The 23,371-nt window shown below is 55.6% G+C and overlaps 1 protein-coding gene across 9 annotated transcripts in view; it reads right to left on the reverse strand.

Moving 5' to 3' along the window:
- Positions 1-943: 943 nt before the first annotated feature.
- RPH3AL (rabphilin 3A like (without C2 domains)) overlaps positions 944-23,371 on the reverse strand; it is a 170,205-nt gene continuing 147,777 nt past the window's right edge. For all 9 annotated transcript variants that reach the window (XM_055367070.2, XM_055367076.2, XM_055367073.2 and 6 more), the window contains 3 exons: positions 6,315-6,428; positions 4,094-4,239; positions 944-2,391 (listed from right to left, as the gene is read on the reverse strand). In XM_055367070.2, the coding sequence (XP_055223045.2) occupies positions 2,320-2,391; positions 4,094-4,239; positions 6,315-6,428 (332 nt within the window). In that variant the 3' untranslated portion in view covers positions 944-2,319. The remainder of the gene's footprint in view (positions 2,392-4,093; positions 4,240-6,314; positions 6,429-23,371) is intronic.

Here is a 23,371-nt window from a genome sequence, read left to right on the forward strand (position 1 = left end):
GAGGCGGAGGTTGCGGTGAGCCGAGATCATACCATTGCACTTCAGCCTGGGTGACAAGAGCGAAACTCCGTCTCAAAATAATAATAATAAATGTCCTGCCTTGGGGGTGAATGGATGGGGACTAGGTCTGGCTTTTATCAACCTCCGTCAGGGATTTTAAAGGGGAATGAGGGCGTCCCCATTTACATCCTGATTTCAGTAAGGCACCTTGCCCCAGCCTTTGGCTACCCTTGGGGTCCCCAATCCAGAATCTTTTCAGATCACCGTTGGCCAGCAGTAAACCTGTCTCCTGCCATGGTCAGAGAAGGGCAGTCACCAGGCCGGGAGAGAGGACCTGAGGGTGTAAACACTTCTTTCAATCAAGACAATTCTCAGGCCCACCCTGAACTTCCACCTTCGGGACACCTGGCCCCTCCAAGTTCTGTGCATTTGGGGGATTCTGCAGAGCAAATGGGCTTGTTCATGCTTGGCTTCCTTCTTTGTAGACATTTTGAGGCTGACACTAAGCAAATCATACTGTTCCAGCTTCCAAAGCTCTTCAGGTGTTGTCATTCACTGCCATCCTCTCTCCTGTTCTTTTTGTCTTTGTGGTTTATGCCATTTTCATTCCTTTATGTCATTCTAGTGGGGTTTTGAGGGACAGAGGAAAATATGAATATATTCAGTGCACCATATGTAACCAGAAGTCCTTGTGCATTTAAAAGACATTTTTGCATACGTACGTATGTGTTTGCAGAACTCATTCTGATTATTTGTGTGTACTTCCTTTTGTATGTAGATGGCCTTGCTTATCCGTTCAGCATCAGGTGTCTGAGCTGCATGAACACACACAGATCTAGCCCCTCCTTTCACTGCGGCTTAGGAAGGGTTCCAGCAAGTCAACGCCCCACAGTTTTTTCCATTTTTCCACTGACGCATCTCAGAAACACAGGCAATCGTGGTCTTTGATCAACACACTGGCTCGGTGCAAATTTTAATCTTCATTGTTTTAATTCTGAAGCATAACGTGCCACAGGGAAAGTGAGTTTCTTCACTGTTTGCCAGCAGCAAGGACAAAAAGTGAATGGTGGGGGCCCAGGAGCTCCCAGCTTGGAGAGAAGGCCCTTCCAGACCCAGGAACCCGGGGTTTGGGGCAGGAGGCAGGAAGGATGGGAGGGTGTGAACACCGACACACACACATATTCTCTCTCTTCAGGGAAGGGTTTTCCAGAAGCATTTGCCCATACTCTGAATGAAGTATTTTCATGCCAAGCCAAACCTCCTGAAGAGAAGTGAATTCACGGCTGAGGGAGCCACGTGCCCTGGCTGGGGATGCACCTAAAGGCTGCTCTTCAGCAAGTGAGTTCATAGCATCCACCAGAGCTTCCCAGCTCCTCAAGCTGAAGACAGGCTGAGCAAAAACCAGGCAGGCCATGAGGGGATTCAAAGAAACCTAATAGGACTGGGTGCGGTGACTCACACCTGTCATCCCAGCACTTTGGGAGGCCGAGGCGGGCGGATCACTTGAGACCAAGAGTTCAAGACCAGCCTGGCCAACGTGGAGAAACCCCATCTCTTCTAAAAATACAAAGATTAACTGGGTGTGGTGGCAGGCACCTGTAGTCCCACCTACTCAGGAGGCTGAGGTGAGAGAATCGCTTGAGCCCGGGAGGTGGAGGTTGCAGTGAGCCGTGATTGTGCCACTGCACCGCAGCCTGGGCAACAGAGCGAGACTGTCTCAAAAACAAACAAACATACAAAAACCAAAGAAACTAAACAGACCCAGGTTTCACCCGCAGTCCTGGGCAAGCCCAAGGGAGGGGGGGCACTGCTCCTGCCTCCCAGAGCTGAAGGGAGAGGGAGAGGGTGGGTAAATCTCCCCCTCACTGCTCTGGCTCTGATGCTCACCTCTAAGGGGCCACACGCAGCTTCGGAGGCCGTGCCCTAGGTTTCATTTAGTCTTGCCATTAATATAGCAACGGAGATAGCCCCACCGGGCGGCCCCTCTGACACTGCATGTGGGAAACGCCCCAGCCCAACCCAAGACACACACAAACTTAAAATCATCACCAGGTAGATTGGGGGTGTGGGAGGGGAGGGTAATAAATAAGGTCGGGGGCCGAGGGCAGTGGTTGGAGGGGTGGCGGATGCAGACAGCTCCCCAGGAGAGAAGGGGCGCAGAAAGGCACTGAGTTGGGGAGGCAGACAGCTCCCAACACTGGTTTGTTCAGTCATGGCCAACAGGGTGTCTGGTGAGGGCACAAGGACCGGTCAGGGAGGAGCCGGGCAGGGTCTGGCAGGAATCCTCCACAGGGAAGTCTGTTCCAGGCACCAGACACCTCAGCCCAGGCAGCTGGAGGGGCCTGCTGGAGCTGCATCAGCAGCAGGGGCTCGTCCAGGTGTGTCTTTTACCTTTGGATGAGAGAAAAGGCCACCACATGGTGAGCAGCAGTGGAGTCCCTCCCTCCCCGGTGACAGCTCGGCCTTTGGGAATGAGATGGAGGAGCTGGTGAGGAAGGCAGGCTTCTGCCGACAGCACCCATGCCTCAGCCCGAGCTTGAGACCGGCACCGCTCTGCTCTGCTGTGTGATGGCAGGACAGTCACCTGCCCCTCTGCGCTTCAGGCCCTCCTCCTAACCCAGGTGATCAACATGGCGACCTCAGGATGCCAGAAGGAGCAAATGGGCACCGAAATAGAACACCCTCCTTTAAGCCAATCTTTCCCCAAGTTGTTTCTTAAGCCCAGGAACCCTCTCTCTGCGCTGGGCCACACAGCTTCCCCCTTTATAACTGCACATTTACTGAGGACCTCCTAGGGGAAGGCAGTCCATGTGACACTGGATTTTGTCTCCCCGGAACCCTGTGAAGGACACTGTACCAATAATAGAACTGGGCACAGAGAGATCAAATATAAGGGTGAACCATATTGAAATGCTGATATTTCACTGTTTTTGAACCACAAAAATGCAATTTCAATTGGGCGCAGTGGCTCTTGCCTGTAATCCCAACACTTTGGGAGGCCAAGGTGGGAGGACTGTTTCAGCCCAGGAGTTCGAGACCAGCCTGGGCAACATAGGGAGACCCCGTCCCTTTGAAAAATACAAAAAATAATTAGCCGGGCATGGTGGCACTTGCCTATAGTCCTAGCTACTTGGCAGGCTGAGGCAGGAGGACCACTGGAGCCCAGGAGGTCGAGGCTGCAGTGAACGGTGATCACAGCAGTGCACTCCAGCCTGGGCAACAGCATGAGATCCTGTCTCAAAAAAAAAGCAATTTCATATGGTTCAACCTGGGGGGTGGCAGGGCTGGGACAAGAACTCGGGGCTGCCGGATCCCACACTGTCCTCTGTGGAGGACCTCCAGGAGGCTAGAGGGAGGGGGCAGGGTCCGCTCCACAGCCAAAGATGCCTCCCGGATGCTCCGCAGCTCCTGGGGAGCCATCGAGTGGGGAAGGAGAGAGGGGGGCAGGCGTTCCTGTGGGTGGCTGCTGGGTGCCCTCCACACCCCGGGGACGGAGATCAGCTGCTGCCCTGGTGCATGCGTGTACCCATGAATCCTCTGGCCAGGGAAGGGCCCAACCTGCCCAGGGCTTCTTTCTTGAAGGAGACAGGGCTGATCCTGCACCTGCGCAGTTTTCTCTGGCTTCAGTTTAAGGAGAACCCTCACCCCCGCCACAGGATGATCCTGGGCCAACCAGGGCTGGGCCCAGCAGGTGCAGGGCAGGGTGGGAGCCCAGGATTCTCCCCTCACTCTCTCTCTGTGCCTTGGTTTCTACACCCATCAAATGGGACAATAAGCCTCCCAGCCACTCTGCCAACAGAATGAAAGTTCGACCCAGGGGAGCCCGACACGTTTTATGTAGCAGAGGATGGTAACCACTGCTGTGATTACCGAGAGTGGCTAGGGATTGTTACCACTATCATTCTGGGTCCCTCTCTCTGTTCCTTGCAGGCAGGGATGGGGTCTGGCTCACCTTGTTCCCCCGCACAGTGCTTGGTAAACAACATGCAGAATTGAAAATGTCACTGACCAGTCTCCAGTTTGGGAGGAGTGAGTGAGAGAGGACACGGCTGCGGGGGCAGGAGAGGGGAGAAGGCAGCAGTTGGGTACTCACCGGGGCCCTTCGGGTCGGCCCGGGGCTGGGTCCCCCCGGCGGGTCGGCAGAGCCTGTCCCCGTCTCACTGGCCAGGCTGCTCTGGCACCCAGAGAGGTGGCCCGGCGGGTGGGTGAACCCCATCCTGGGGGCCTCCATGCTGCCACCTGTGGGAAATCACGTGTGGGCCCTGTGGATCTCAAACCGAGACGGGGTGATCTCAGTCCAGTTCCTCGTTTGGAACTCTAGATCTCTATGGGATGTCTGCCCCCCACCCCACCCACATGGCTGCCGGGCTCTGGCCTGACCTCACCCACATGGCTGCCGGGCTCTGGCCTGACCTCACCCACATGGCTGCCGGGCTCTGGCCTGACCTCACCCACATGGCTGCCGGGCTCTGGCCTGACCCCACCCACATGGCTGTTGCTGGTGGGTCCAAGAACAGGCCTGCAGGTCTTTTCACTAAGTCACAGATCACCAACATGAAAGTCCACAATTATCACAGAATGGGGGTGGGGGTGGGGGATATATATTTTGGTTAACCTAATGAGAGAGAGATGTTGACTGCTGCCTTAACTCACTAAAGGGTCTTCACTCAAACATGGTTTCTGGTCTTTGCCTGGCCAAGAGAGCAGACGTGGAGTCTGCTCCTTCGCTGACCTTCTCTTGTCTCCCAGTCCTGCTTGGTCAGAGCTGAGGGTGGGTGTGGAGCGAGGGGACAAGAGCCCATGGTGGGAGGAGGAGGGGAGTATAAAGCCTGCCCTGGAAACCGAGGCTGGCAGGTAAGTTTCCTTTATACTCTTCTAAATTTTCTCTAGAATCTTCAGCCTGATGAAGACTGGGAAGTCACTGGTCCGGGGACAGTTTTCATCTCTTGCACCATCTCTACCTACTGATATTGGCCACTTAGAAAACTGCACTGAGGAGGATTCTGAGGGCACATCAGGGCTCTGTGGAAAGAGTATCATGATCACCTAGTAATGTCTGCCATGGTCACAGGAGAGGGGGGTGGTGGTACGTGTGCCAGGCCTTTGCCAGCTCTGATTTAGCTCAAACTTCCATTCCCAACCCAGTCTTGGTCCCAAGACAGGACCCCCAAGGCATTTCATTCCCATCTGGGGCAGTTATTATGGAGCCCTTTCTTCTTCTGTACTAAAAGTGGCCTCCCTGAAATTTCTTTCAAGGGTCCCAGTTCCGACCTGTGGAGTGACTGAATGAAGCTGGCCCTTTTCCCAGAAGTCCTTTGAGTGTTTGAAGGACAGGAAAATGTCTTTCCTTTCCTCTTCCAGGCCTTCTCTATACCAGTCTCAATGCCCCCGTTAACCCTCTTTCATACAGCAGTTTCCCAGAGGGTGAGCTCAGGGATGTCCAAGTCAGAAGGCACTTTGGAGGCCACCCGTTCTGTCTCGATAACGAGAAGGAAATGCAGGCCCAGAGGTCACAGCAGGTCCTGGGGACCCCATGGTGGTTTCATGGCAGGATTCACCTAGTGCAGGGAGGTCTGCACCTGATTTTCTCAGCTCTCATGATTCAACAGGCAAACTCTCAGTTGGGGAACGCTCACAGGTGGGCATAGGAGGAGTCCCAGGTGTGCAGGCCAAGGGCACGGGTGGCCTGGCTGGCCCTGGCTCCTGTACTTTGCCTGCCCTCCTTCCCCTGCTGTGTGTACAGAAGAGCCTCAAGGAGCCTGTCATCCGATCCCTAGGCCTGCTTCTCCTTCCAGATGTAGAAGAACTCCTTGGACACCCACTGGGAAGCAGCAAAGCCACTCTGTCCCTGGGGCTTCGGAAATAAACAGCACTTTTTTTTTTTTTTTTTTTTTTTTTTGAGATGGAGTCTTGCTCTGTCGCCAGGCTGGAGTGCAGTGATGCAATCTGGACTCACAGCAACCTCCACCCCCTGGATTCAGGCAATTCTCCTGTCTCAGCCTCCCAAGTAGCTGGGATTACAGGCACCCACCACCACACCCAGCTAATTTTCATATTTTTAGTAGAGGTGGGGTTTCACCATGTTGGGCAAGATGGTCTCAATCTCCTGACCTCATGATCTGCCCACCCCAGCCTCCTAAAGTGCTGGGATTACAGACATAAGCCACTGTGCCCGGCCTAATAGTTTCATTTCTTTTCTTTTCTTTTTCTTCCTTTTTTTTTTTTTTTTTTTTTGAGATGGAGTTTCGCTCCTGTTGCCCAGGCTGGAGTGCACCGTGCCCGGCCAATAAGCAGCATTTCACTCCCCACCTTACCTGACTCCTTCCAGGGTTTGTCGCCTTTCCGGTCCCTGACCCCAGTGGTTGGGAGTCTGTCCTCTAGGCTGGAGGAGCTAAGATCCGAGTCACTGTCACTGTCACTGGAAACCACTGGAAGAGACAGACCACAGCACAGGAGGTCACCCGACCAGCCCCTACCTGCAGGCATGGACGGAGGGGCCAGGGCAGGCCTCCCCAGCTCATGACCAGGTGGCGTAGCAGCTCAGCTGGCCCTTTCACTTTGGGCAGAAGAAATAATGGCGTGGGGATGGGAGGACACGCATTTCTGCTGGACAAAGAGGGGAGTCCTGGTGTGAGGAGGCTGGGATCTGGGCTCAGCGTGACCAGCAGAGAAGAGTTCACCTGTTGGCCAGCCACCTCCACATGCCACCCCCTGTTCTAGTTCCTCTGGTGGAACCAGAACCCACTTGCCGTGTCGGAGGCTGATTATCACCGTGATGCAGGCACAACAGCTCTGAGGCCTCTACTCGGTGAGACAATAGACCCAAGAACAACAGCTCTGAGGCCTCCACTCGGTGAGACAATAGACCCAAGCGCATCAGCTATGAGGCCTCCACTCACTGAGACAATAGACCCAAGAACAACAGCTCTGAGGCCTCCACTCGGTGAGACAATAGACCCAAGCACACCAGCTATGAGGCCTCCACTCAGTGAGACAATAGACCCAAAAACAACAGCTCTGAGGCCTCCACTCGGTGAGACAATAGACCCAAGAACAACAGCTCTGAGACCTCCACTCACTGAGACAATAGACCCAAGAACAACATCTCTGAGGCCTCCACTCGGTGAGACAATAGACCCAAGCGCATCAGCTATGAGGCCTCCACTCAGTGAGACAATAGACCCAAGAACAACAGCTCTGAGGCCTCCACTCGGTGAGACAATAGACCCAAGCGCATCAGCTATGAGGCCTCCACTCAGTGAGACAATAGACCCAAGAACAACAGCTCTGAGGCCTCCACTCCGTGAGACAATAGGCCCAAGCACAACAGCTCTGAGGCCTCCACTCGGTGAGACAATAGACCCAAGCACAATAGCTCTGATGCCTCCACTCACTGAGACAATAGACCCAAGCACATCAGCTCTGAGGCCTCCACTCACTGAGACAATAGACCCAAGCACAACAGCTCTGAGGCCTCCACTCGGTGAGACAAGGCCCAAGGCAATGCTCTGCAGGGATGTGGGTACAGTCAGAGCTGACCCTTAGGGAGCATTCCAGGCAGTTTCCATAGACACATTCACTGAAGTTTCAGAACAATTCTGTGAGGTAGGAAACAGCATTACCCCCATTTCACAGGCAAGAAAACGGGGGCACGTGCCCAAGTTGTAAGTAGAAGAGCCGGATTCTCATCCTGGCAGGCTGGCTCCGTGGCTCCTGCTCACAACCCTCTGATTTCACTGCAGGAATTGAACTGAAAGCCAGCAGGCCTGGGCTCTCATCCCAGTTCACCCAGTAACGCACAGTGCGATCTCACAAATGCGGAAGGGAAACAGACGGATGGGGCTGGAATCCCAGCAAGGGGAGGTGAGGATGTTGTCACAGTGAACACGCACTGCGGGAGAAACTCTCTTTTCTGGACTAAATGGAAACTGTATTTGGCTGGGTAATCAACAGTGAGAGTCATAATACAGGATATAACTACCCTTTAAACATTCTATTTTAATTTTTAACACAGAAATGTACATCCATTCACCAATCTTTTGATGCCAGGCTTGGGTGCTTCTGCAAGATTGGCCCACACAGTCTCTCAGGTATAAACTGCACCCGTATTGCATTGTCTGTGACCCCAGGTGCAGTTTCTCTGAATTGCAGCGGGACCCACAGACCCTGGCCAAGCAGGACAATTGCAGAATCCTCCTTTTTCCATTTCTTCCTCTTGGTTTCCACAGTTGTCCTGCCCACCCCTAATTCCATATATTTTTATAAAACAAGTTGCTTCCATCAAGACTTTCCAGGGCTGGGTGTGGTGGCTCACGCCTGTAATCCCAGCACTTTGGGAGGGCAAGGCGGGTGGATCACTTGAGGTCAGGAGCTCAAGACCAGGCTGACCAACATAGTGAAACCCCATCTCTACTAAAAATACAAAAATAAGCTTGGCGTTGTGACAGGCACCTGTACTCCCAGCTACTCGGGAGGCTGAGGCAGGAGAATCACTTGAACCTGGGAGGCGAAGGTTGCAGTGAGCTGAGATTGCGCCACTGCACTCTAGCCTGGGTGACAGAGCAAGACTCTGTCTCAAAAAAGAAAAAAAAAAAAAAGACTTTCCAAAGTCTTGGTTTTCATGAAACAATTGTCTCTTTTCTGCCTCTTTCCATCAATTCGCATAACATTTAATTAAGTGATATCATTGCAATACCGAGTACAACAGCGCAGAAAGGTCTGGATCAAGGGTAACAGCTCTCATAGGCAAGAAACTCAGCAGATGGGGCAGGAGTCAGGGGCGCCTGTCAGGGTTTTCCTTGGAGAATGCAAAACGCTGGTGGTTACAGAGGAAGGTTAAAGCGGGTTGAGCTCTTATGCCAGGCACTTTGCTGGGCCCTTAGTGAGCATCGTCTTCCAAACAACCCTGAGCCATGGCAGCCGCTGGTGAGAGGTAAGACTGGAAACAAAATCCGTCTATACTGCGGTGGCTAGCACGTTTCATCTGATCCAGTGAGCCCTTTCTGGAGCAGTGTGTAGGGAAGAATTCAGAGACCGCATTGAAGCTTAGTGGGGGGAAGTGCCTGGTCAGTTATGAAAATCCACCATGGGCACTGGGGTGGGGAAACGGTAGCTGCCATGTAGATCCAGAGGCTTCTGGAAAAGCCTTCATGGCTCCAGCCTCTGTCACCTTTCAGCTAAGGGAGCCACAGGTCTTGGAACAAGCAACCAGAGGCTGGAGCTGGCTGCCGTGAAGACCTGGAAGACTCTCAACCCTGTGCACCCCCAGCAGAGCGGCCAGCACACAGTGGGCATGCCCCCAGCAGAGTGGCCAGCACACAGTAGGTTCACCCCCAGCAGAGCGGCTAGCACACAGTAGGTTCACCCCCAGCAGAGCAGCTAGCACACAGTAGGTTCACCCCCAGCAGAGCGGCCAGCACACAAGGGTGCACCCCCAGCAGAGAGGCCAGCACACAGTAAGTTCACCCCCAGCAGAGCGGCCAGCACACAGTGGGCATGCCCCCAGCAGAGCGGCCAGCACACAGTAGGTTCACCCCCAGCAGAGCGGCCAGCACACAGTGGGCATGCCCCCAGCAGAGCGGCCAGCACACGGTAGGTTCACCCCCAGCAGAGCGGCCAGCACACAGTGGGCGTGCCCCCAGCAGAGCGGCCAGCACACAGTAGGTTCACCCCCAGCAGAGTGGCCAGCACACAGTAGGTTCACCCCCAGCAGAGCGGCCAGCACACAAGGGTGCACCCCCAGCAGAGAGGCCAGCACACAGTAGGTTCACCCCCAGCAGAGCGGCCAGCACACAGTGGGCATGCCCCCAGCAGAGAGGCCAGCACACAGTGGGCGTGCCCCCAGCAGAGCGGCCAGCACACAGTTGGCGTGCCCCCAGCAGAGCGGCCAGCACAGTGGGCATGCCCCCAGCAGAGAGGCCAGCACACAGTGGGCGTGCCCCCAGCAGAGCGGCCAGCACACAGTAGGTTCACCCCCAGCAGAGCGGCCAGCACACAGTGGGCATGCCCCCAGCAGAGCGGCCAGCACACAAGGGTGCACCCCCAGCAGAGCGGCCAGCACACAGTGGGCATGCCCCCAGCAGAGTGGCCAGCACACAGTAGGTTCACCCCCAGCAGAGCGGCTAGCACACAGTAGGTTCACCCCCAGCAGAGCAGCTAGCACACAGTAGGTTCACCCCCAGCAGAGCGGCCAGCACACAAGGGTGCACCCCCAGCAGAGAGGCCAGCACACAGTAAGTTCACCCCCAGCAGAGCGGCCAGCACACAGTGGGCATGCCCCCAGCAGAGCGGCCAGCACACAGTAGGTTCACCCCCAGCAGAGCGGCCAGCACACAGTGGGCATGCCCCCAGCAGAGCGGCCAGCACACGGTAGGTTCACCCCCAGCAGAGCGGCCAGCACACAGTGGGCGTGCCCCCAGCAGAGCGGCCAGCACACAGTGGGCATGCCCCCAGCAGAGAGGCCAGCACACAGTGGGCGTGCCCCCAGCAGAGCAGCCAGCACACAAGGGTGCACCCCCAGCAGAGTGGCCAGCACACAGTAGGTTCACCCCCAGCAGAGAGGCCAGCACACAAGGGTGCACCCCGAGCAGACTGGCCAGCACACAGTAGGTGCTTCATGAAGGTCAGGGGACTCGTGGTCTTGCCTCTTTTCCCCTCATGTCCTGCCAGTTTCACTCAAATGGTTCTTAAATCAGTCACTTCCTCACCATTGTCACTGCCTTAACTCGAGGTGTCAGCTCCTCCAACCTGGACTCCTGTGACAATGCCCCACCAGGGCCCCACCTGCAGGCACTCCACTCTGCGTTCTCTGCACAGCCAGGGGATGCTCCAGCAAAAGCACAGATCCCAGCTTCACCCTCTTTAAAGGTTCCCCATGCCCCCAGGACCACACTGGGCTCCTGCCCTTTGTCTACTTTTCCTCCTGCATCTCACGCCACCTGCTGTCTCACCCTGGGTGCCTCCAGCCTCCTGCGGCTTGTGGCTCCTGCCACCACCTCCCGCTGGGACTGGCTTGCCTCTGCCCAGAATGCCCTGCCCACCCATCTTCTCTTGGCACAGAAAACTGTCTTCTCCAGGAAGCCCTCCATCTCACCTGTGCCCTGGCTGGCTGAATGCCCTGTGCTCTCTGCTACAACTGCACCAACCACTGTCTGCTCTGTTTGCATATCTGCTTCCCCCAGCAGGTTGTGAGGCTCCTTGAGGGCAGGGACCAAATTGCACACGCAAATGAGGCTGGTGTGTCTCTCCTCTCTGTGGACCTGACCTGTACACTGGAGCAAGAGTGATGAGCATGGACTATTCTCAATAGCAAAGACTTGGAACCAACCCAAATGTCCATCAATGATAGACTGGATTAAGAAAATGTGGCACATATACACCATGGAGTACTATGCAGCCATAAAAAAGCATGAGTTCATGTCCCTTGTAGGGACATGGATGAAGCTGGAAACCATCATTCTCAGCAAACTATCGCAAAGACAAAAAACCAAACACCGCATGTTCTCACTCATAGGTGGGAATTGAACAATGAGAACACTTGGACACAGGGTGGGGAACATCACACACCGGGGCCTGTCATGGGGTTGGGGGAGGGGGGAGGGATCGCATTAGGAGATATACCTAATGTAAATGACGAGTTAATGGGTGCAGCACACCAACATGGCACATGTATACAGATGTAACAAACCTGCACGTTGAGCACATGTACCCTAGAACTTAAAGTATAATGAAAAAAAAAAAAGAGTGATGAGCATGGGATCGGGCCTGGCCTCTCCTTCCTCCATCTGCTCAGAGGCTCTGCCTTTTTCTGTCCTGCTCTCCAGGAAGAGTTCTACTCCGGCTCCTTGGACTTTTGTGATGCCGCAGCAAGAGGAGATGGGGATGGGGCATGGTTGTGGTCCGTGTGCCCTCTTCGTAGTATTTGAGAAATGCAAGGAAAACCTGCCTTATTTTGCAGTTGTTTTTTGGGTCCTGGACTGAGCTGCTTTGATCATGAATCCACCAAGACTGGACCTCATGGGTGTCAGTTTTATAAGCATTTATGTAGTTTTGACTCACTGATGAGATGCCAACCTCATGGGTCCCATGAAAAAGGGATAGGAGGAGGTGGGAATGAGCCAGGGATTCCTGCTGGGCTCCTGGAGCAAGTTGTTCCCATGTTGCCCTTGGGGCAGCTACAGTGAAATTAGAGACCTGTGGCTCACACTTCCCGGGAGCAGGGAGGTGTCCAGCAGGAGGACAGTCCTGCGGAGGGTGGGGTGGCTCGCCTGCACACCGGTTTCCGCCTCTCTCTGGCAGAGATGCTTATGGGAGGTCTAGTCATGCTTCCTGACTTGGAATGTCCCATCTCCCCCACAGCTAATATGGAAAATCTACACAGTCTGGGGCTGGCGGTGGGCACGGGGCTCCGTGGTGTCACACAGTACCAGCCTCCTTTGGTGCAAAGGGGCAGATGTCAAAGGACTCGGAAGGAGACGATGGGATGGGATGTCCCAGGACTGGGGTTAGGGAGGTGAGCTCACCCTCCATCTCCCCACTCTTCCTTGTTCTGTCATCTATCACACATGGTCACAGAGTTGGGCTGGGAGCAGGCGAAAACGGCAAGACAACCGTGAACCATGCCGTGCCATGTCGTGAGGACGGCGTTTGTTATGAGTCATGAATTTTATCCAAAACAGCAACCCTGGAGGTGGGGTTAGGGTCAGGGTGCCACCTGGCCTAGTCCCCATTTGGTGCCCGTGTGCACAAGGATTCACAAAAAACAGGTAGAAATCCTCCCTGAGTTACAGTCACCTTGTTCTTCATCTCCGTTTATAGACCCCAAAGGGCCACAGCCGTGAAGAAGTGGGGAAGAGCCTCAGATGCCAACTGAGCTCACACAGGTGACACAGCAGGCGCCAGGAAGCCGATGAGACAGACTCATCTCCAGGAAGCCGATGAGACAGACTCATCTCGTTAGATGCATCCTCCCTGGCTTGTTCTTCATCTCCGTTTATAGACCCCAAAGGGCCACAGCCGTGAAGAAGCAGGGAAGAGCCTCTCCGTGACTGGACCCTCTCTGCTCACTGTGTTGGGATTTCAAGCTGGGGCTTAGAGGTCTTTGTGGTACAGACCCAAATCCCATTTCTAATCCACTCTAATAAACACCACTCAAAAGAAATAAACCAAAGGAAGTCAGCAGTGCCCGCGCCGGCCTTGGCATTTACTGGCAGGGCGGAAGGGCCACACCGAGCAAACCCTGCTGAGAAGCCCTGGGCCCAACACAAACACGGTGTCCCCAAATGTTCCTGGCTTCCTCGGGCTGCAGAGGAAGAAGCCTTTTCTTCTTCCTCCCTCCATTGAAATGTCACCATAAAACTCAAACTTCGGCTAATTTGCCATTCGATTGCTGTTGCCACCTTTCTCCTTGCATAGCAGCTGTGATTGTCAGTCTTCCAGGTCTATTCACAAAGATTTCAGACTCATATATCTGGCCCTTGCTCTTCCATCCTCAACATAACACTCTGTGTGTCTGAAGGCTGATACATTTTTTTTCTCTTTAATTCCCCAAAGGCTGAGTCTGGGATGGCTCACCGACGAGCCCTGTATTCTGCCCACGCCTGGTTTTTCAGATGGAAGATGCGAGTACACCAGGGAGAAGGCTGTCCCAACAGCCTTTCAGAGGAAGAAGTATCATGGAGTCACCCGGGTGCCACCGAGAGGCAGGGGTGGGGGAGAAGCTCCCCTCCTGGGCCCCTCCACAGGGGCCTGAGCCACTTGCTGGGGACCTGGCATCCCTGAGGCTTCCCCACTGCAGCCCAGAAGGGCTGCCTGCTTGCCTGGTGCTCATCCTCAGCAGTGGCCAGCCCCAGCGCCAGCCGTGCCCACTTCTCTGGGGAGAGGCCAGCTTTTCTTTCCCCCTGCTCACTCTTGGCTGGATTTGCAATTTGACTGTCACCATGGAAACGCAGGGTTTTGGTACACGGAGCGGGGGGAAGAGTCTTTCCTTCTGGAAACTCTTTCTTGACTGCCTCAAAGGACATGGGTGGCAGCTGTCCTGTGGAGAGGCCTGGCCTGGGATGGTCCAGGGGACAGGCGTCATGCTGGCTGTGTGGCCTCACAGCACTGCGCTGGGATGTGGGGACCCTGCTTCCAGGCTCTGCTCAGCCACCACCTGTCTCCGTGGCCCCAGGCATCTCTCCAGGCTTCACTACAAAAACACAGGGGCTGACCCAGGCACCCACTCTGGGTCTGAATCCTGGGATTTAACCTTGGGTCAGCCCATGGGTGGAGACAGCCCTGGTGCCTCTCCCTGGTCGGGGTGGGGAGATGCTCCCACTGGCCCACACAGCATTGCCGCCCGGCACAAGGACAGCCAGCAGCCTGAGTTTGGGAGGCACTTGTGAGCTATGGCCACTCTGCTTGGAGGCTCCCAAAGCCCCCAGAAATTATGGGAATTATAGAGGAAGAGAGATATTTTCAGAAAACATTCTGCCAAGGCAAAGCAGATGGTGGAAAATTTTGCATACTAAAAACAAAAAAAAAATTCTCTAATGTAAAGGAACGATGATAAGGCCCCCGGGAGTGTAGACACTCCCAATTAGCCATCTCCAGCCCACCAGGAAGGCACAGCTGCAGAGACGCAGGGCTGTCTGTCCCTGCTGGGACAGGGGACGGCTGCTCCACCTGCACACAGGGTAGGGTCCGTGGCCTGAAGTCCCACTGAGATGTCTCCCAAGGCTGGGGCTCCATCTTGGCGGCAGCTGGAGGGGAACCTGGGGTGGGGGAGTCACCGACTCTGAGACTTGGATTGGTGTCCTGCCTCTGCCACTTCCCAGTGGTAAGACTTTAGGCCAGTTTCCTATTTTTTATTTTTAGTTTTTGTAAAGACATCATCTCCCTATTTGCCAGGGCTGGTCTGTAACTCCTGGGCTCAAACAATCCTCCTGCCTCGGTCTCCCAAAGTGCTGAGATTACAGGCGTGAGTGCCTGGCCCTGGAGCAGTCCTTTACCTCTCTGTGTGCTCAGGGGCTCACCTGCGGAAAGGGGGATGGGGACTCTCACCCCGGGTTGTCGTGAGGGTCAAAAGGAGTAACGCGGTCAGCATCTGGCCTGTGGTAGGTGCTTGATAGGCAAGAGCTGTTACATTTCAGAGGCAGCTGGAACTCACGGGCCCACACCATGCAGCACAGGCTGGCCCTGGGGTGCCCAGGCCAACCTCGCAGGTGGACTCACCCCTTTCGAGGAAGCGTGGATTCCCAAGCTGGGCTTTGTAGGACACCCAGGACACAGGATGCCTTCAGAAGCCATTCAGAGGCAGAGCTGGGATTTGAACCCAGGCCTTTCTATTGCCAGACATACCGCTTTTCCACCTCACCCAGCACGCAGGATGCCCCAGGGTCCTGCCTGACCCTAACGGCTCTATCCCCTCAGAAATCCTCCTCTCCAGGCGGCCAGTCCCCTCTCCGTCTCCCCACCATGCTCTTCTGTGCCCTCTCTGGACCCTTTTTCTGTCGCAGCAGAGGCTGCAGTGTGGGAGAGAGCTCTAGTTCACTCTCAGCAGCTAGGGTTGAGCTCTGGTCCTGCCTTGGATGTTCTTGGGCAAATACGTTAATCTTTTTCAACCTCAGTCTTCCCATCTATAAAATGGAGACAAAAATAACTACTAAGTAGGACAAACAGCTTTGCAAATTTAAAAGGCTATACAAGCCTATACATATTTAAAAAAATTAGAATCTAATCCACCCCTCCAGGAACCCATTCAAATCATTTCTCCACTGAAAAGTCTCAATCCTCACGGGCAAAATGCCAATGGAAAGAAGCAGGGAAGACGCAACCTCCCTCCTCTCCCCACCCAGATGCTGTCTGGCTTGCATTTCAGCTCCTACCGATGCCTGCCTCAACTTCCTCAACATATTCAGGCACCACTCGAGGGCAAGGCCATACCTAAAGGCACGTGTCCCTTCCCTCAGACCCACTGCTGGGTTTTGGGCAAAGCAGTCACTCAGGAAATACTTGCTGACTGTTTTCCTGAAAATCCTCCCCAGGACAGGAAACCGCACTGTACAAAGACAGCAGGGCCGGCTGGGGTCAGCAAGGGGTGGGCCACAGAGGGAAAGGAGACCCCAGACCCCATCTGTCACCTCCATCTCCCCCAAAGAGCTGAGGTTTCCCCCAGGACAAGCGCTGGGCAAGCAGCGCTTCTGAGCCACGACAGAGGGACCTCAGGGATGCCAGGCCCCTCTCCCAGCCTCCCCCGAAGGGACACTCGTGGGGATGCTTGGTGGCCTCAGCCTGGGCAAGAAACAGCTGAATGGGGAGGGGCTGTAGGAGGCTGCTTCCACGGCCACGGATGAGTAGGTCCTGGGGGAGAGTGCCCGGTTCACACAGCCCGCTCTTCCAAACCCGCCTCCGGGCCAGGGTGCAGGGGTGGGGGAAACACGCTCTTCCTTTGGTTTGGAAACTCCCTGCAGGTGGGTCTGGAAAGGGAGAAAGGGGGCTCTGAGGCCTAGAGGGCCTGTCCTCTTAGGGAGGGGTCCACTGGCAGCCAGAAGAAGCTCAGAGCCTGCCCCTCCCTCCCTCCCTCAGGGACCCTGGAGCCAGGAGATATGGGGTGTGCTTCTGGCCCTTTGCTGGCTACCACCTGACCACCCCTGACAGCCACAGGACTACCTCAGAGGGCTGGAGAGGACATGGTACCTGGGGAGCGCTCCTTCCTTGGTCCCCCTTCCAGGCTGCCACGGAAAGGCCCCCGAGGACAGCCCCAGGCACGGGAGCTGATGGGCACAGACAGGGCTGGGAATCCAGGTCTGGGGAGTGGAGGAGGGCGTCCTGCACTTGCTTATTCATTTACCATCGATTTTCATTTACTCCCTCCTTCAGGCCCAGAGACAGACAGGAGGCACCGGATAATGAAGACAAATCCTCAAATCAATAGAGATGTGGTCACCAGCATCGAAATCTCGTGGTCCCTGCACTCGCTTGAGGAGCTCCAGATAGAATGAAAGGTGGATGGACGGAAGATGAGATCGGCTCCCTCCAGAGAGAACGCAAAGGGCAGGGGACCATTCAGGGAGAGAGGGGCACTCAGTAAGGGCTTCCTGGAAGAGCTGGAATTTAAGGATGGGCATAATTTAGACACAAAAGCTGAGGCTGGGGCGTGCCAGGCATCCTGGACAGAGAACAGGAAAAGCAAAGGCCAGGCAGTGGACTCCTCTGGGGCCAGGACCATCCTGCTGGCTCAGGAGAAAGGCCCCAGGCTCAGGCATACAGGGGACATGGCCGGGTCTGGGTTGGGTGTGGTCTGCACTGTCAGGGACAGATGATGGCTTTTGGTTTATGAAAGAATGAAACACGGCAAGCCTATGCCCCCTTCCCACGACTTCACTGGGGTGTAGGACGTGCTTTTGGGTGCATCCTGACTCCAGCCTTTCTCTCCGTGTGTCTCTGGGCCTTCATTGTTCTTTCACCTCATCTCTTTGTGCCTCCCTTGTTTTTTGTTGTTTTTTGTTGTTGTTGTTGTTGTTGTTTTTTATAGAGACAGGGTCTCGCTATGTTGTCCAGGTTGGTCTCGAACTCCCGGGCTCGAGGGATCCACCCGCCTTGGCCTCCCGAAGTGCTGGGATCATAGGCGTGAGCCATGGCACCCGGCCTCTTGCTGATGTTTCCAAACTCTCCCTCTGCCTCTGAATTTCTTATCTTCATTTCCCTCCGTATCTGTGTCTTTGTGTGTTCAGAGCCTTCTAGAGTGTTTCTTGGTTCCTCCTTCTGTCTATGCCAGCTCCTCTCACTCTCCAGGATCTGCCTCTCTGCATCTCTGGGCCTCCATCTCTGTCTCTCCCTCCCCAGGTCTCTCTGTCACATATCCTCAGGGCACTGCTTTCTTGGCCTCTGGGTTTGTGCCTCAGTTTCCCCCACTTGGGCTGGAATCTCACTCCCTCAGGCCCATAGGGTCTGTGGTCAGAGCTTAGGTTTGGGGTGGGCTGCCTGCTTTGCCTGGAACTCCTGTCTATCCCAGGAGCAACCAAGGTAGGGAGGCCTGCCTGCCCCTTCCTGTGTGCAGGCCAGGGCCCTGCTGCCCACTTCTGGACCACCAGCGGGAAATCAGCTGAGCCCCATGTGCAAGGCCAGGCCTCACCTGTGACGGACAGGTGGCCCTGGGAGAGAGCTGAGAGCTGACAGGAGCCAGGGCGGTTATCTCCCAGGCCTTCACTGGAATCAGATGGGGCAGAGAGGCCCAGATTTATTCACTTCACTTAGTCCCCGAGACAGGTGAGCAGCTGGAGATGGACGTGCTTCACTGCACGAGGCTGGGCCAGGCACACACGGGAGCTCTGCACACCAAAAGCAAGCCAGAGGCTGGCCCTTGGGGGCTGGGCCCCACTCTCCCAGTTCAGCTAAGACAGGGGCAAGGGGCCCGCAGATGTCACCTTGCAGCTGGAATTGACCAATCAGCCAAAGTTGTCATTGGGTCTCGGGCAAATTAGAGGTGACAGCCATGCTCCTGACCTCCGTGGTGTTGCTAATGAGGGCCTTCTGCTCTTGGAAATCCATCTCTAAGCCAGCGAGGAGGCCCACGACAGGCAGGTGGGCTGCTGGGGGAAGAGGTTGGGTGTAGCAGGAAAGCAACAGCAGCTCATTTGTGCTCAGGACATCTGTTCTGGGGGCGGCCCCTCCATTCATGCCCATCATCACTGAGCTTGTGTCTGGCTTAACCAAGGGCTCCAAAGGTCAAAACAAATTCGTGTGTGTGACCTTCCGTTTCAAAACACTGCCATGCAAGACGTGGCCGGGCCTCTACTCCCCTGAGATTTAGGGAAAGGGCAGTTTCCTGACTGCTGCAGGTGTTTCTCTGCCTTTCCATGCTGAGACTACAGTGCAAATTATTTGACCTCTCCGTGACTTAGTTTCCTATTCTGTAAAATGGGACAACAGTAGTGGCCCCATCACAGGTTGTTGGGGGATGACACGAAATAACAGAGACGCACAGCGCCCAGCACAGCCTGCAATGAGCACCCGTGTCATCTACGGCAGCTACAGCTGTTGCTGTTTTTATCGGACTCCTCAGCACCAAGGGCCAAAGCCCATCCCTTTTACCTGCACAGACAGACAGGCAAATGGTACCCAGGCCTCGGCTGACCCTGGCAGAATGGCAGCTGCCTGAGAAGACCAAGGCCGACTATCAGTGTCTCTCCCAGCGGGACCCACGGTGGCCTCGGGCAGTGCAGCGTCACCCCCCTCCCCTCGCCCTGCCTCAGCTGGGAGGGATGACATTCATTCCCCAAGTGTCTGGCTGGACCAGAGCCACAGACACAACTGTCTATGACATTGTTTGATTGTTTATTTTCTTGACCCAAACAGCAGACCTGCACCAGGGAGATCTGAGTCAGTGGCTTCCAAGGTGCCACACAGGGCCTGTGGTACCGTTCTCAGGTGGTTCAAAGACAACTCCCCCCTTCCTTGTCTCTAAACAGTCCTTTCCGGCGTGTGTGTGTGTGTGTATGTGTATATGTGTGTGTGTGCGTGTGTGTGTTGGCTTCTATTAGCTTTATATTTCAAAAATCCCAGGTACTTCCAGCTCCCCGGGACTACAGAATCCATGCAGGGAGGAAAATGAACAGAGATGGGGAAGGTGACAATTAAGCATAAGAGGCCTTCCTGGGGCTAGGACTTGGGAAGGAAGCTTCAGTCAGTTCATGGCACTTAGTGAGCGCTTATCAAAGCACAGTGGGGATGCTGGGTGGGTCCAGCGGGATTTCATTTGGCAGCACGTGCCTGTCTGTGTGGCATGTGTGCGTGTGTGTGCAGAGGGTGGGGCCAACACGGAAATGGGGCTGGGCTTTCCAGTAGAGGCTGATCTGAGAGCTGCCTTACCAGCCACTGCTCTACCCCCCGCCTGGAATTCCTCCGTAAGTTTCATTCCCTTGGATTTAGAACTGTAAGACGTGACCGCTGGGAGAGAACAGACTCTGTCCCAGCCCCTCATCCATTCTACTCAGGGGGAAACCAACACCCAGAGAGGAAAAAGGACTTCCAGCGCCAAGACTGTCCGGCCCAGGAGTCCCCCAGGAAAACACCAGCCCTGTGGGGGCTGGGCCTGGAAGCCCTGCTGATGAGGTCACGTTGGGCCACCTCCATGATCACGGCAGCCACTAGGGGCAGGGTCAAGGGGTCAGGGTTAGGAGTACAGTCACACAGACGTGACCTGGTCATGCCCCTGCCTTCCACTGGCCAGGTGCAAAGGTCAGGGAGTGAAGCGAGCTGGACATGAGGGCCCTTCCCTTCTGAGAGAAGCATGCCCATTTTTCTTGCAACAGGCATCCCTGTTGGTCTGTCTTCTATTCTTTCTTTTCACAGGGACGTGAAACAAGAACGGTTTCACTTTCTTCTTAAAAACACTGCAACGGTGATGCTGAAAGGGTGTCAGAGACAATAGGGCCGGGTGGGGACTGCAGCGAACCACAGAATGCAAGCGGGGAGTGGCTACTTACCCTGACCAACTTCCCTGAGCGGGGAGTGGCTACTTACCCTGATCAACTTTCCTCCAAGCGGGGAGCAGCTACTTACCCTGACTAACTTCCCCGAGCAGGGAGGTATCGGAAGCCCTTCTGACTTCCACAAAGGAAGCCGGAGCTCCAGTTTTTTAAAAATGAGAGTTCTCCACATTTAAACTAGTTGACAATGAATTTTAAGCAGTAGGCCAGATTGAATCACTGCTCCACCAGTCTGTGACCCAAAACACAGGCAAATGTGTGGTCCCGGAGGACAGACGGCACCCACCTCCCGACAGGGAGGCTTCCTACTCCATTCCGCCTCCTTCTGCAAGCTCCAGCCCCGCCGGCCCCGGTGTGTACAACACACACTCCCAGCTGCTCTGAAGGCTGTGGAGAATTCACGTACCGCGGCTGGTATATGTGACAGAAATGGCAAATCCAGAGTCTGCTAGCAAAATACGGGGGTGGGGAGTGGGCTGGGGGTGAGGAGAAGGAGGCTGAGCTTCCAAAATGCAAATCTCTCAGGGACAGAGAGAGAAGGAAGGCGGCATAGCAGCAGCTGGCTCTGGGCGGTCAGCAATCCTATCTGAAAATAAAACATTTTACAATCCACAACTGCACCTCATTAAGAATGAATGGACCGGCTGGTATAAATAGCATGCCGCATGAAGAAGTCAGGAAACAGCATATGCGTTTGACGGAAAAACGGCAGCCACAGGGCTGCTTATTAGCTCGGCGGGCGGAGGTTCCTCACTCACTAAGAAGACGGGTCCTGGGTTCAAAGCTGGGGTCGGGGGTGGCTCCGCACTAACAAGACGGGTCCCGGGTTCAAAGCTGGGGTCGGCCGAGGCTCTGCACTAACAAGACGGGTCCCGGGTTCAAAGCTGGGGTCGGCCGAGGCTCTGCACTAACAAGACGGGTCCCGGGTTCAAAGCTGGGGTCGGCGGGGGCTCTGCATTAACAAGACGGATCCCGGGTTCAAAGCTGGGGTCGGCCGAGGCTCTGCATTAACAAGACGGATCCCGGGTTCAAAGCTGGGGTCGGCCGAGGCTCCACACTAACAAGACGGGGGTCCCAGGTTCAAAGGTGGGGTCGGGGGTGGCTCTGCAGTAACAAGACGGGTCCCGGGTTCAAAGCTGGGGTTGGCGGAGGCTCTGCACTAACAAGACGGGGGTCCCAGGTTCAAAGCTGGGGTCGGCGGAGGCTCCGCACTAACAAGACGGGTCCCGGGTTCAAAGCTGGGGTCGGCCAAGGCTCCACAGTAACAAGACGGGTCCCGGGTTCAAAGCTGGAGTCGCCCGAGGCTCCGCAGTAACAAGACGGGGGTCCCAGGTTCAAAGCTGGGGTTGGCCGAGGCTCCACACTAACAAGACGGGGGTCCCAGGTTCAAAGCTGTGGTCGGCCGAGGCTCCACACTAACAAGACGGGGATCCCAGGTTCAAAGCTGGGGTCGGCCGAGGCTGTGCATTAACAAGACGGGTCCCGGGTTCAAAGCTGGGGTCGGCCGAGGCTCCGCAGTAACAAGACGGGTCCAGGGTTCAAAGCTGGGGTCGGCCGAGGCTCCGCAGTAACAAGACGGGTCCAGGGTTCAAAGCTGGGGTCGGCCGAGGCTCCGCAGTAACAAGACGGGTCCAGGGTTCAAAGCTGGGGTCGGCCGAGGCTCCGCAGTAACAAGACGGGTCCAGGGTTCAAAGCTGGGGTCGGCCGAGGCTCCGCAGTAACAAGACGGGTCCCAGGTTCAAAGCTGGGGTCGGCCACATGGCTTCCCTGATCTTGGAGCACAGAAGGCCTCACACTGTGCCAGCCCTGCTCCCAACCTGGGCTTAACTCTGGACACACAGTGCCAGCCCACAGTGAGCTTCTCACAGCTCCTGACCCGCAGGACCCCCACCCTAATGTCCTACCTCTGGGCTTGAATGCTGCCACTGACAGGGAGCTCACTCCTCCGTCAGATGTGAAACACTCAGTTCTGTGGCTGGATGGCTATTGATCGAGGAAACCTAAATGTCCCCTGCCGTGGCTATTGATCAAAGAAACCTAAATGTCCCCTGCCCTGCCTCAGCTCTGCTCTGGGTCTGGGAGAAGTGGCCTTAGCTGGCCAAGCCATCCGTTATGTTTGACTATCGGACACAGAACAGAAATAATGGGGCCAATCACTTTTTCTCCCAAGTATGGACGTGGGGTCCTGAGAGCGGGGTGGGGGTGGGGCAGATGGTTGGCTTGGAGGGCGGGCAAGCTGCAGAGCGGGCGTCGGGAGCACAGAGCTGGTACAAGTAGAAGCAGCTCAGCCGCCCTGTCTGTCTCCTCGCGGCCTCGCCAGCCTTCGTCTCCCGCCCTGATTCTGGGAGAACCTTCCTCAGTGGCTTGGCAGCAACCCCTACCCCGTGCCAGCCTTGGTGGTCCCTGATCCTCACAACCAAAAATCCCCAACAGTCAGAAAAGAAAAAGCCAGTGAGCGTCGAGAACTGAGTGACAGCCTGACGCTGCATGGCTTCCGCCACGGGCGGGGCATGTGCTGGGTTTTGGAAGCCGGGATCCTGGGCCCTCTTGGGCACAGCCTGGCCGCCTACAGGACCCTGGCCAGCCTTCCCCTCCTCATCCATCATGAACAGTCCATTCCACCGTCTGTAGCTGCCCTGGAGGCTGCTCTGAGCATCGGCTGGGTTAGCGGCCACGAGTCACAGAGCGCTGGGGCTAGTACAGCTCGGAGGGACTCAGCTCTTCCAGGAAGACAGGTAGAGGGCATGGGGTGGGGGCGGCAGGGTCACTGGGGAAGGGCGGCCCCGGCAAACATTTGTGGCCTGAGCTGAACCAGGCTGTTCAACCCACACAGAACCCTCAGGCTTGCTTTCACCCCACCACAAAAAGGACCACAGTTTGGAATTTTTTAAATCTGTCTA

Source organism: Gorilla gorilla, chromosome 19 (assembly GCF_029281585.2).
Source record: "Gorilla gorilla gorilla isolate KB3781 chromosome 19, NHGRI_mGorGor1-v2.1_pri, whole genome shotgun sequence".
Lineage (NCBI taxonomy): Eukaryota > Metazoa > Chordata > Mammalia > Primates > Hominidae > Gorilla > Gorilla gorilla.